This window comes from Telmatherina bonti, assembly GCF_933228915.1.
Source record: "Telmatherina bonti genome assembly, chromosome: 12".
Lineage (NCBI taxonomy): Eukaryota > Metazoa > Chordata > Actinopteri > Atheriniformes > Telmatherinidae > Telmatherina > Telmatherina bonti.
Genome location: NC_136610.1, coordinates 30,809,160 through 30,823,585, shown reverse-complemented (window position 1 = coordinate 30,823,585; position 14,426 = coordinate 30,809,160). Strand labels below are relative to the sequence as shown.

The following is a 14,426-nucleotide window of genomic DNA, read 5'->3' as shown; positions in this document are numbered from 1 at the left end:
TAAAGTGAAAATCATGTTGGTAAAAATTGCACACCTTTATGCATGTCTTTGTTTTGTTAAAGAAAATATTAAGGTAAATAACAGACATTCAGAATAGATTTATTAAGCCAGTCAAATACAAAAAGTCTCACATGTGCTTTTTTGCCTACAGCAAAAAAAAAAAAAAAAAAAAAAAGGCTACAAACCAGAAAAATACAACTGCCAATAATTACAGCAAAACCCTTCAAAGTGCAAGTCTGCTAATCTCTCGTCAGCTCTCGCCCAGCAGGGCTGTTACTTTTAAACAAATTAAACGAAGCATTTTCCCAAAGTCATATCAACATATTTTGAAGCCCTTCATCTGACTACTTGAAATATACTATTCTATAAGAAATAATTTGGTTCAATTTGGAGTCTTGATTTGTTAGATTTGATCATAATATGGGAGTTCTTTGTATGCCATCACAGCTGTGTGTTACAGCATTTTTGCAGGTTAAAGGTGTTAACGACTGGTTTCCAGTGAAGGGACATGCAGCAAAGCCAGGCAACCTGGCAGGCGACCAGCAGCTCGGCTCAGCTGCTGTAACATGGGGTATGTTCACAAACGATTGCGATCATTTTAAAAGTTTGTGACATAGCATGTGTGATGTAGAAGAGCCGTCGCTGCTGCAGCCATGACATTTTGCTGCTAGAACCTGAAGTTGCAGTATGTTGGGGCCAAAGTGAACAGGATGACGGTAAGATGAGCATACATAATCAGAATGAGTGGTCAAACCAAGTGGAAGTGTTGTTTAATGAGATTAGGTCCATTATCATGGCAAGAAGGGAAAAAAAAAAAAAAAAAAAAAGGTGTATGTTCTGTGCATCGTGTATTATGTCTGATACAAACGTACAATGTCCATAGCTACAATATATTGGGATTACACTACCAACATAGAAAGAACAGCATTACTAAAGACAATGATTTACACTTAATCAATGCAACTATCAAAACAGCAGGTTATAAATAAATTATCGGTAATCACAATCATGTTTTTGGTATGATACCATCAAAATTCATTTCCCAAAATTTGTGTTTTTCCAACAACCACATTGTAACAGTTACACATATTGGACAGCTCTATAACATCGATGGCACTGTAGAAATTCTTGTAAATCAATTAACATTCACATTGTAAATTCTATGATTCAGTGTATCTATATAATCACTCATTGCTGGAATAAGTAGAAACTGTCTTATTTGTATTGGGAATGACTTCCTGTAACCCTACAAGTAAACTCTGAAGGTGTTATAAACTTGCAGAGAGACAATCACACAGGTATATTTTGTGAAAGAAAAAAAAAAAAAAAAGAATAGGAGCAATGTTAATTATTCTGACCCATGTAACAAATTACTTAAGTTCCCAATAAAAAAATCTAAATATTTCATGTATATATATTCAGAATAGCGAAGTGTTTCACAAATAGCCTTATAAAACGCAAGTATAAACAACATTACAATAAGATATCTACAGTTCAGTAGGAAAATTATAGATCAATCACACCTTGTCAACTCAAAAACAAATCAATTTCATGCTACAACCCAGACTCCAGTAGGTGGGTACAGTGATGCTTTAGTGCTTTCCAGGGTCCATGTTCTGTCTCTCCCTTTTTCCAAACCCTGTTGCTGCTGCAGCGGCTGCTGCTGCTGCTGATGACTGATCTGGAAGCAGAAACACAGAAGAAGTTATCTTTACAGTCCCAGCCTGTATGGCTAAACACTTTATTTATAAACTCAATTTAAAGATGTGAAATATACTCAGTGCTTACCTGCATTCTCTGGAGGTGGTCTTAAACTCTCTCCTACTGCTCTGGCCCCTCGAGGTGGAGGGAATGACATCTGCCAAGGAAAACCCTGACCAAAGAGAAAGCCACAGGTGTGTGAAAACCCCAAAGTATTGTTCAGCATCAGAACCATAATCCCTTACATATTTGCTCTAACCTAGCAATGATTTTTAAATACAGGTGCACCGCTCCCAGTAAACGACTGGGAGAGCCTTGTTTTCTCAGTAAACTAGAGTCACTCCAGAGAGTGGGGCCTTAGAGCACCCTTACCGGGGTTACAGGCTGGAAGTCTCGAGTAGGGGGTGGTGCTGCGGCGGCTGCAGCCGTGGCGCCTGCTGCATTGGGCATCCGGGGAGGGAAGTGTACGGGCCAACCTTCGAGGCCTTGTGTTCCCACCTGCACAGAGGGACCACAGTAGGGAGGACTCAGCGGGCTGTTCACTGAGCCTGACGTGGGGTCTGAGGTACGCCTTTCCTGATGCTGCCCCTACGAGGGATCACAAGTACACACGTGATCCCCGATCAGTGCTGCTTCCAGCGAACTGCAGCGACTATGCCATGGCATAGTCGCTTAAAACATTCGGTCACAAGGGGGCACTACTCTGGCAGCTTCCCACTGCTCATAGCTTCTACGTAACAAAACCAAAGGCTTTCACAGTGAATGCCATCTTTGCATTAAAATGTACTTGTTACACTTCACCTAAATCCGTCTGATGGCGCGTTTTATTCACCATGTTAATGTAAATATAACGTTATCAGGCTCTGACCTGAGATGTAGCCCGTACCTGTTTGTGATGCTGCATCTGAAGTCTCTCCAGCTTACACCTCTCCGTGCGTTCTCTCTGACACTCGTTCTGCGCCTGATGAAGCTGAAACCCAAAACACAATAAAAAAAATAAAAAAAAGATTAGAAAATATTTTATGTATACTGCATATTTCTGTTAAATGTGAAGTAAGTGCTTAAACATTGTAGAGCCGAGTATCCCTAACTTGATCGTGTCATGTGCAAAAGCTGCGTATACGCCACATTTACCTGATTGGTCAAATTAGTAATCTGACCCTGGAGCCTCTCTACTTGCCGCCTCAAATCTTCTTTCTCCTCGTTCATTCGCTCCCGGTCACTCCGTTCTTTTCTAAAGTCCTCTTCAAAGATTTTCACCTGTAATAAAACATGTAGAATTCAGTAAATGAAAAGCAAGACTGAACCTTCTGTGAAGGCGATTTGTTTGCTCACCTGTTCTTTTAGTACAGCTATTTGAGTGAGTAGTTCCTGTTTTTTCAGGTTGTTGGCTGCATCTGCAAAGTTTCCCTGACCAGGAGGTTGTTGGGAGGACGAAGGGGTGTGCAGGTTTAAGGCTTCCTCTAAGGCCTAAAAGGATTATGCAGCAAACATTACACAAACAGAAGTCTAACTACATCCTACAGCACTTTGTGCATCTCTTCCACACTCACCCTGTTGAGGCGCTGGATCTCCTTCTCCTGATACTCTCTCTGCTTACTGAGAGGCAGCAGCTGATCTTGCAGGTAGCGAACCTTCTGCTTCAGCTCAGCAGTTTCAGAGTTTAAACACTCCTTCTCCCCCTGAAACATGCACACACAAATATTGTTGAAAAAGCTATTCCACAAAGCTATGTTGTTGGTTTCTGTGTCTATTCAGTTTTTTGTAGACCAAATTCTCACCTGCACATTTTCAATCTTGGACTTGGCCAGCAGCAGCTTCTTGTCATAGTCACGCTGCCTCTGTTCCCGCTCGGCCTCCAGCTCCAGCACAGTTTTCTGAGACTCGGCTAACCGCTGTCTGAGGTCTGTGATCTAAGGGACAATGATGATGAGAGCATTCGCCGATTTTACCCTTTACAAACGTAAGATACAATTTTCACAAACGGGAAGGGAAAAAAAAGCATTCATATCTCAACGCTATCTGATGAATATAAGCATCAGCTGGTGTATGTGTTGAAATACAGCGCTGGAGATGTATGTTATCAATTTGCAAGCTAAGCCACAGAAATGAGGACACATTTGCAAACAAGCAGTTCTGTTTTTGTATAAAATATGAACGAACATCGTGACGCAAACGGATATATCTAGAGTTCTGTGGTTTAAACCAAAGCCTGCGTGGTCCCCGTCTCAACAAAGTGTGAATGTAGGTATGTTCATAATTGTGGGTGTGCACAAAAGCAGGTGTTTGAGTACAAGTGTGTATATCTGTGTGTCTTTGCTGCCCTCTGACTGCACTGCAGCACAGGAAGTCAGAGGGTACCAGAGAGGTGAGGGGAATTCTTGCTGAAGTGTGACAGGTCTTATGGTTAGTGTGCTCAGATAAGCAAGCTATTGCAAGATTGCACCTTTTCCACTGGACAAGCAGAATGCGAAAAAAGGACAAGTTTACAGCTGCTTCACTGCCAATTGATGCATAGAAACTTTAGACTGGAGTTCCTTACCAATTATTTAATAATGGTTCAAACATTTCAACCATTTGGGGAATGGTTAAAAAAATAGTGATTAGGAAAGCTTGACAGCCAGTTAAAAAAAAAAAAAGGTGATCATTCATGATATGACACAAGAGATAACAGTGTTTTATGACTGCAATGTTCAGTAATGTTTCCCCATTTTATGGCCCAGTTTCAGGCGGAAAGAAAAATACAGAAACATACAATATAATTTTGCAATCCTTAATAAATATATTTTGCTGAGAAGTTTTTATCATCAAATATTTCAAGCAAAAGCTTAATAATTTAAACCCCCATTGAAACTGATGGGTACAGAAGAAGTTGGCTGAACTGAGCTCATTTTAAACTCATTTTAAATTATCAAATTATTTTTCTAACCAAGCAATCAAGTCGACTAGTCTGAATATCAAAATGCCAATCTGAAGATTTTATGAACAAAACAAACAGCAGAGGGGGGAAATTCAAGACCAGTCTATAAATTTAAACATCCACTTTAAGTAAATGAGCTTTATTATCAACAGAAATTTAATTTAGCTCGCCTTAAAAAAGAAAAAAAAACATAATCAAGGGCACAAAAGTGTCTTCCCACACCATTCATTACAGCTGCAAAGTCATTACTGTACCTTTTGCTCAAACTGTGACTTCATGGAGTTCCACTGAATGTCCCACTGCTTGTTCACCTCCAGAACCTGTAAGCAACGCCAGAAAGCGAAACATCACCTAACATATAGGAAACAAAATACACAAAGATTTTCCCCTATGGCAAAAGAGGATGAACAGCAGCTTAAAAAAAAGGTTTAGACTCACATCCTTTCTCTGCTTCTCCAAAAGTCTGATCTTCTTTTCATACACCTCTACATCACATGGTTTAGTTGGGGTTTTTTCTGCTGCTTTTCCACTCTGAAAAGGGAGGTGGGAGGAGGCAGAAATATTCCTAAATCCACAACAATCCTCCACTACTTGAATCAGGTGAGCATACAGGTGAGCAAAATAAGTCAGAAACTTATTAAGAACTGTTTCTTAAATACATTTTTAAAATGGAATATTAAATTCAATGTAACAAATTTGAACAGATCTGAGTAAAAGAGAAATAGAGAACTACCTTCTGTGGTGTGGTGGCCTCCATTTTAGGCCGGACAGCAGCAGATTCCTCCTTAAGTGGCTCGTCTTTGGCCTCTGGAGTCTCTGTATCAGATGGCAACGCCGCAGATGAGACCGCTGCTCCTCCTGTGACCAGCTCCTTAAGTTTCTGATTCTCTTGCCTGAATCAGCAAGAAAGAAAGTGAAAATTATAAGTATTTGTGAACAGGGTCCCTTTCCCAGGAGGCGTTGACATTTTTATAGAACATTGTCAAGTTCTTTGGGAAGAACCTACAACACCAAATGAGGGTGCCAACAGAAAGCACTAATCTCCCATCAGAAGTGAAAGCATGGCCTACAGTCATATCCCAGCACAATGAAAAGAAAGTGTAATGTTACTGAATCACAACGGTGGCACAAGGTCCAGTCTGACAACTTTCAGAAACAAAATAATGAGAAAAATAAGGAGGAGACATGACAGCTAGGGTTCTATCTTTAATCTGAAATCAAATCATGTGCAAAAGGTAAGAAGAAGTTTAAGGTTGTGCCCAACTGAGACAACACAAAAGCCCTGTCAAACTAAAAGAGAAAGAAAAATATTACCTCAGCTGTTCCAAGTCTCGATTCCTGATATGATGGTCTTCTTCCATTTTCTTCCGAAGCTCATTATTCTCCTGTCTGAGCTGCTCACACAGAGTCTAGAAAAATTAAAGGAAAAATTAAATGCAGCCAAAATGATCACAATATCAATCATTCTGTCAAAATGTGATGCTGTTTTTTTCTTAAGCCAGAAGCAACCGCCTTTAACACAGTGGTAAAGTCATACTCTTCTACACCATCCTCTACTAATTATTTATCATTACTCATATATTCTACTTGCTCTAACAGAATATTTCAAGTATATAAAACATATAATACATTTATTGCAAACCACTTTCAATCATGTTTTTCTAAATACAGTAAAGAAACTTCTAAAAATCAAGGTCCCCATAAATCAACTGTAGTTGATTGCAATTGTTAACCTACAGCTGTTGTTCTTGTTTATTTAATACAATGTCCAGCAAACAACGAACAAATATATACAAAACCAGAATTACTGCTGCAGGGTTCAAACAGCACGTGTCAGAAAAGTGAACAACTTCTTACATGTGATGTGGTGCAAATGAAATCTACAACTTCAAGACACAAAGGTACCTCTCCAACTATCGTATAGTCATATTATATATACACAAATCTGATGCTCCACAAAAATTACAATGTTGTATTAAAAAGCATCTTAAAAGTTTCTAATTTCTACACTGTAAGTATTTTTTTAAATAAATAAGCACATTACTTCCTGCTGTATGATGAGATCTTTGAAGCGGGAAAAAGTAAGTGTTAATAACCTGTCTCAAAGACAAAATTTGGATCAAATGATTTCGTAATAGTTCTTCTTTGTCATACTTCTTTTCTGACATACCTGTAGGAGGGACGTCCTCTGTTCATTCTTTTGAACTTTAGAAGAGAGATGGTGAAACTCCACAGCCATGCGGCCAAGGTGAGCCAAGAGCTGGTTTGGGTTAGATTCCTCTGCAAATATGCTAAAAGAACTCTCCAGTCTCTTCAACTGGCTTGCCAGCTCATTGTTCTCCTGAGGAAGGAGGGGGATTGCTCCTGCTGCTGAACCAGCCTGGAGATAACCACACAGGTTTAAAAAAAAAAATCTGTCATTGTCAAACTTACTGAGTAGGCGAGCTCACAATTATGCATGCATTCAAACGTACACAAAACACACAGCAAAAGTCATCACGCTGCTGTTTCTATGGAAAGCAATCACCGACAAATCTGAAAAGTCACATCAGTGTGTCTTGCTGTGTTTAAATTTAGCTCTCACAGAGAATAGTTAGCTTTTTGTAATCTTTTTCCAGCTAAATGACTTTTCACAAATACACTTGTGCCAACACATTTGCCTAAAACTCAGGTAAGTGTCCGGTCTTCAGATCTGCAAGGATGCAGTCTGTGAATGAATCAGCTGAGTAATTCTAGTTCATGATAATCCTGGACTTTCCCCTGACTTACTCAGGTTGGAGCCACCAGTATTGAGTTTTGCCGATGACTCAACAAAGAAATTATGCATTTCCAAATTGAAGGAAATCTCTAAAGAAAAGTCCCATGATCCTTGTTAAGCTGCCAAAAAATGTGTGAAGGACTTGGATGAAAAAGCACATGGAAGAAGCTTTCAGGAAGTTTGAACTTTTGTGGTAATTTACTCCAAGTATTTATTTGGTACGTACAGTCAAGGCATCTGAGTTCTTTCCCTCCATATTCACTTCCTCAAATTCTGATAAGGCCTCCTGTAAAGACCAAAAAGTTAAGGGCCGATATGGTACTTGCAGACAGTATTACTGTCTCACAAATCTGCCATAATAAACATTTCCAAATCTGCCAGGCAGATAATCATCCATATAATCATCCCAACACTTACAATGGGCTTCTCAGACTGAAGTGTCCTCCCCAAACAGCTAGTTTGTTCCTCCTTGTCAGCAGTGGGGTGTAAACATGGTCTGTCTGAAATAAACCATCGCAAAACCAAGTTGAATATTAGTCTCAGTGAATGACAATAATGTACCAAATGTTTACCACAATAAGTTATAATTCTTAAATCCAAATAAAATGGCTTGTTACCGTCATGTCTGAGGGACTTACTTTGCATTTCAGTCTGAATGGGTCCTCCCATACACAGACTAGCAGCAAAGTTGGAGGACTTTAAGGCTTCATTGTCTCTTACAAGTTCTTCCACTCGCTGCCGAAGCCTACATGCTTCTGACTGAGACTCTTCCAGTAAATCACCTGCAAGTTTGGGAGAAATCTTTACTCCATACAGCACTTCAGTTGAAATTTAGTTTAATCTATCATCTCTTCCAACAAACTCTGCCATTAGCACAAGCAGTAGATAAATGAGACATGACGCCAAGTGAGAAATGACATGAAAATAGCCAGTCCTTGTGGGTAGGCACAAAAGTAGCTTTCCATTCACCACATCACTGGTATGCAAGTATTTTAGGAGATGATCAATGAAGATTATCAGGTTTTACTACAATCTAACTCTCTTTCTGCATGAGCGTTTGACTGGAATATTAGTTATGTCTTTCTGACAGGAATGAAAGTCCCTCACACTAAGCACAGGTACAATACTAAAAGACTGGATTATTTTATTCACAGTTCACAACCATAAAATATACAGATTGCCATTTTGAACCTACCTAAGCTCTTGAGTCCTTTCATCCGCTCTCTTAGTATGCTGTTCTCTTCCAACAGCTGTCGATAGCTGCTTCCCCCAACAGCCTCCTCTCTGGCCTTGACTTCACTCCCACCCGGATCATAGATGCGATACGGACCTTTCCCTTCCATTTTGTTGCTTACTTCCTACACATGGTCCTCTAAACTGTGAAAAGAGGACATAAAAGCATTTTAAAGGAAAATAAACTAAAAGGAAAAAAAGGAAATTGGGGTGAACTCATATATATATATATATATATATATATATATATATATGCATACACACACACAAATCTTTGTGAACAAATTTGATTCCTGACTTAAACTTGAAGGCAAGATAAGAGACTATTTAACATTAGAGAGATTGGCATACAACTAAGTAATATGAAGCCACACATCAGACACTAACCTAAATCCCCCAAGATATATATATATATATATATATATATATATATATATATATATATATATATAGTAATATGAAGCCACACATCACAGCCACTAAACAGAAAATCCCCCTGATTGTAAATTAAACAAATATAATGCGCCCATATTCTGTATGTTCCGTATCGCAGCACCGAGCCCCATACCTAACTTTTGACTAGTAAAAATGATTCCGATGAAATCAATAAATACTATCAGACAAAAGCAGCAACAATGCAGTAATGTTTCCCTGCGAGGGTGAAACATATGGCAAAAACTATGCTAACGTTAAGGATGGCTAAATGTGACAACTATAACGCTAATAAATGGGGGGGGGGGGGAGGCAAAATCAATGGAAAAAAAATATTAAACGCGACGTAAATTTGACCAACAAACATCTAACAAACAGACAAGAGTCATATGCAGCCCAATCCAGCTGATGATAGCTACCATGATTGGCTGCAGAAGGCTAATATTAGTTTTCGCTGTTGTCATGCAAATCGCTAGCAGCATCTTCGTTAGCTAACAGCTAGCTGACGCTAGACGCAACGCGGCGAAGTCTTCTTGGTTTTTCACACCAAATACTTCTATCGCTACAGAAAGAAAGTCGGAATTTAGCCATAAACGATTAACTAAAAAAAATACAAACAAAGAGCTATCTTTGGTCCGGGTACCTTTCAGCTCGCACTGGCCTCTTGTCTCTCTTCCCAGACAGACATCTATTGCGGAAGTGGTCTACTGAGTCTATGCCGTAACCTGGGAAATTCCACCTCGCAACGTTTGATGTAAACAGCGATGATTGACACGCCAACCAACCAATCAGAGCACACCTCCGTGTTGCTGCCTCTTACTGTAATGTAAACAATGGAGCATAATGTCGCAGATCCTCATTTATAATAGTGGATTATAGTTTTGTGGCTATATGCATACGCAAATCTGGACATTGGAAACAAACAAATAAAAAAAAAAAAGCTGACCTCATACAAACTTTGGTGAGTAAAGCGATATTGTCTTGAATCAAAATAATTTTAATAGAATAATTTGTTAATATTATTTTACTTTCTGAAAAACCACCCCTTTAGGTACAAACCCCACCATTTTCACTGAATGACTTTTTTCCTCATTGATAAATTCAGAGAAGGGGCTGGTGTATGTTGGTGGGGGTTTCTGTTGTTGCATCACATATTTCCTCTGAAGGCAAAAGAGCCTAGATCAAGCTGTCCTGAGTCCACATTACAGATTAACATGACATTTTTTTGTGACAAGTGTTTGAAGAGCTTTTCAACAGAAAGGTAGTGATGTAGGGCATATATTTATCAAAAAAAAGTTTTGTTTTTAAGATACATAGATGGATGGATTGATAGATTGATAGATAGATAGTCTCCATTAACCCTAACCCTATCCTAACCCTTACATTGCTTTTGAGAGAAAAAAAAAATGAAAATGCATTCTGTAAGTTTTTTTCCTCAAAGTTTTTTTTTTCCCCCAAAGAACTCCTGACTTATTGCAGGAGATCTTTGTAATATGTTCTTTGTATGATCTGAAGAAAATAAAAAATAAAACTATGGTTTGATTGAATAATTTTATATAATGTGTAGAACATATACCATATAATATATTCATGTAATTAATTTCTGTTAATTGCATTTTAATTGCATAATAACATGAGCCATACACACACACACACACACACACACACACACACACACACACACACACACACATATATATATATATATATATATATATATATATATATATATATATATATATATATATATACATATATATATATATACATATATATATATATATATATATATATATATATATATATACATATATATATATATATATACATATATACATATACATATATATATACATATACATATACATATATATATATATATATATATACATATACATATATATATACATATACATATATATATACATATATATATACATATATATATATACATATATATATATATATATACATATATATATATATATATATATATATATATATATATATATATATATATATATATATATATATATATATATATATATTATATATATATATATATATATATATATATATATATATATATATATATATATATATATATATATATATATATATTATATATATATATATATATAAATATATATATATATATATATATATATATATATATATATAAATGGACTTGTCTTATCATTTTTTCATAGGTTGGGCCTTGAATGGTTAAGGACATAGTTATTTAGAAGCTACCACTTAAAAAAGTCCTTAAGTTTAAACAATGAAAATACCAAACTGTGGAGACAGATACAACACTTTACTTGTACCAATTAAAAGTTGTAGGTTGCATTCAGCCTGTCTTGAAATATCTAAAATATTGCAACTTTACTCTACTTATTTTGACAAAACAGAAATAGAGCATTTTAACTACAGTGATTGCAGTTTTTCAAATGAATATGGATATTGTACACTTTGCAACTCTTACATTTGTACTTTTCTTACTTTTTTTAGACAGTATAGGGACCTCAAACATGGAAGTAGCTCATTCTACGTCAGTCAGAGCTGAAAGAGTGTGACCTGTGATCTATATTTGACCAAATTGTCAGAATGTTGTTGGTGGCTTCCCTCAAAAGAAAACGTTTAAACAATGGTAATATCATGCAGAAATTCATACATTAATTTTCTTTGGTCAAATTTCACCCTCACGGAGATGCATTGATTATTTTTGTATTAACTGGAAGCATAATGTTGGATAGTTTTACTTGGACTGAGACTCCATATAAAACTTAACAAAGGCTACAGGCCCTCTCAGAATCCATCTTCTGCCACTTATCTGAAATCGGGTAGCGGTTTATTCTGCATGAAATGACGTAAGAAATTTCAGAAATGTGTCTGAAAATAAAGGTATCAGGTTGTATTGTCTGCGATGGACTGGCGAGCTGTCCAGGGTGTACCCTGCCTGTCACCCAAAGCCAGCTGAGATAGGCTCCAGCTTCCCTGCGACCCTGAATTGGATTAAGCGATTCAGAAAATGAATGAATGAATGAAGTTGTATTTTTTCATATCATATATCATATAGACACAAAGTAATCAGAATTAAGCCTTTGTTTATTTCTTTTAATACCACAATTTGTACTTCCTGTGCACCAGTAATACAAGGAGACTGGATTTCAACTAATGTGTAATTAAGAAACTAGTTTAGTAATAGCTTTCATAAAAATGTAATCTTACTCATGAATTTTAGTTTTCATCTTTGCAAGAAAATCTGACTCTAAAGACAGAGAATATTAGAACAGCAGAGGTCAGCAAACTTTGTTGTAACTTTAAAAAAAAATATAAACCTTAAAAGAAAATAATTTTGACACATTGTAAATAATCGTAAACTTGTTTTATTTTGTTATGTTTTAATATATGTGTGGTTATATAAACCCCAGTCAGAAGAAATTGCAGTTAAATGCATGAATGTGTCGCCGAGGGAACCATTCGATCGCTACAGGAAAAAAGCAAACACACAGCTCATGTGGCTCACATTCAAGAGCTGTTTTTCCTTCAGTCCTAAGATTACCACCAAACACCTTGTCAGTATTTACTTGTGAGGGGTATTTCCTCCTCGGGCTGCTGTGTGTGCTGAAACAATAAACAGGGTGATGACTCTGAGCTTGCCAGCGCAGAGCAAAAAGCTGCAGCCTGAGGATACAGGAAACATCACCCATCATTTAGTCCTGCTTGGATAACAAACTGCACTTCTTTTTCTTTTTGCTCCTCACACCCACCATTTACAACATTTGAAAGCATTTTGCTCTTTGTTCTGTTTCACATGTTGTATTGAGACATAGTAACCACCAGACTTAATTTCACTACAACGCAGGAACAAAGTACTTACATCCCCCTGCTAAGGCACAGGGATTGTCCAATCTCCATCTCCAAGCAGTAAAAAATTAGCAGCTGATAGTCATTAACTCTGTGCAGCTTAATACAAAATGCTCTTTTATTTGCCAAGAAGTTACTTCAACCATCCCCCTAAGGTTTAAATCAGCAATAACAGTCCCTATCATAATGCAAAAAATGAGGAGAGAGAGGTACCAGCAACAGATATATTTCCATTTTAAGTTCTAACAGCTAGTCGTATAATGTTAATTCATTTCATTTATCTTTATTTTGTTAGATCATTTTAAACACAAATCAAGCCTCAATTTAGTCCAAGAAACTGTGGTATGAGATTGTCAAATATCTTAGGCCTAATTTAGTAAATAATAATATCTGTATCTGTATGCATGCATGTTTACATTTATGTATAAAACATTTTATAATGACTTTTTAAAATAAAATATTTCATTTATATAGTGATATATTTTATATATCTTAATTACATAGTGAGGATAAAAAGACATATTATGTAATTTATTAATAAAAGTAATCATGTAATGTACATTGTTAATAACATGCCATGACATTATTATTGCCATTATGAAACAAAAAGCATCCTAATGTTATAATCTTATCACTGTATTGCTTTTCCTGCTTCATGTCACAAAGGACAAAATCCCTTATTTAAAAGAAAACATAAAGTTACTGCAATCAACCCTAAACATGGAATAAAGTAATTATACAATGTGAAGATAAAGCCGTAAACGTTGAGTATCTACTTTTAAAATGTTAAAACAAATAAAACAACAACTCACCCACACATTCAGCTTGTGAGAAGCTCTTTTTAAGGAAACTGGTGAATAGGGGGAAAGCAATTTCACTGCGAGACTCGGGGAATTCCCGTAACCCAGTAAAATGGCCTGATACCTCAGGCTCAGCCTGAACAGAACCTGGTGTGTGTCCAGCTGTGTGGCCTCCCGTTACTGAGTAACACAGCACATAAAAAGAGAACTGTGCACATCAAAATAATTTTGTACAGTAGCGTGCTGCTCCTTGCTGCACACATGCATGCAAGTGAAGGACCCAGAATGATACAGACACTGAAATATGGCTCGTATCACAACAGCAAAGGTTGGCAAAAACAAACAAACAGACTAAATATTAATACATTGCACACTGTGCAACCATATAAACTTGTACATGCATAGTATTTTGGGCCTATACGCAGTGCAGAGCATGGCCTATTTGCATGATCACATCATGATGCCATCACAGTCATGGAAACTGTAGATAAAAAAAAAAGAAAAAGTAAAAGACTAAAGCAACACCCATGACTCTGCCTGAGGACATAGCAGCTTAGAAATAATTAATCTAAAATCTTTCTAATTCACGCGAACAAGCTGTGCATGGTCACAGTGAAAGTTCCCCCTCACTATCAAAAGGGAAATTCAAGAACAGAGTACATATTGATATATTGAGAGTGCCATTGAAGTAATCTCGTAATCTCTTGTAATT

General features: G+C 36.8%; 1 protein-coding gene across 3 annotated transcripts; it reads right to left on the bottom strand.

Annotated features, from left to right (window-relative positions):
- Positions 1–130: 130 nt before the first annotated feature.
- On the bottom strand, positions 131–9,744 carry tnip1 (TNFAIP3 interacting protein 1). Of its 3 annotated transcripts, none has more exons than XM_079250033.1 (18): positions 9,688–9,744; positions 8,575–8,756; positions 8,018–8,161; positions 7,797–7,879; positions 7,606–7,665; positions 6,792–7,001; positions 5,936–6,030; positions 5,355–5,514; positions 5,060–5,152; positions 4,876–4,941; positions 3,483–3,614; positions 3,255–3,383; positions 3,037–3,171; positions 2,836–2,961; positions 2,588–2,671; positions 2,074–2,289; positions 1,789–1,873; positions 131–1,681 (listed from the first exon to the last, which is right to left on the bottom strand). In XM_079250033.1, exons 2-18 carry the CDS (start codon positions 8,720–8,722, stop codon positions 1,593–1,595), a joined length of 2,055 nt encoding a protein of 684 aa, XP_079106159.1. In that variant the 5' UTR covers positions 8,723–8,756; positions 9,688–9,744; the 3' UTR covers positions 131–1,592. The 3 variants fall into 3 exon arrangements, with proteins under 3 accessions (XP_079106159.1, XP_079106160.1, XP_079106161.1); XM_079250034.1 differs by having other exon boundaries at positions 2,074–2,199; XM_079250035.1 differs by having other exon boundaries at positions 2,074–2,199; positions 2,626–2,671.
- Positions 9,745–14,426: the final 4,682 nt, after the last annotated feature.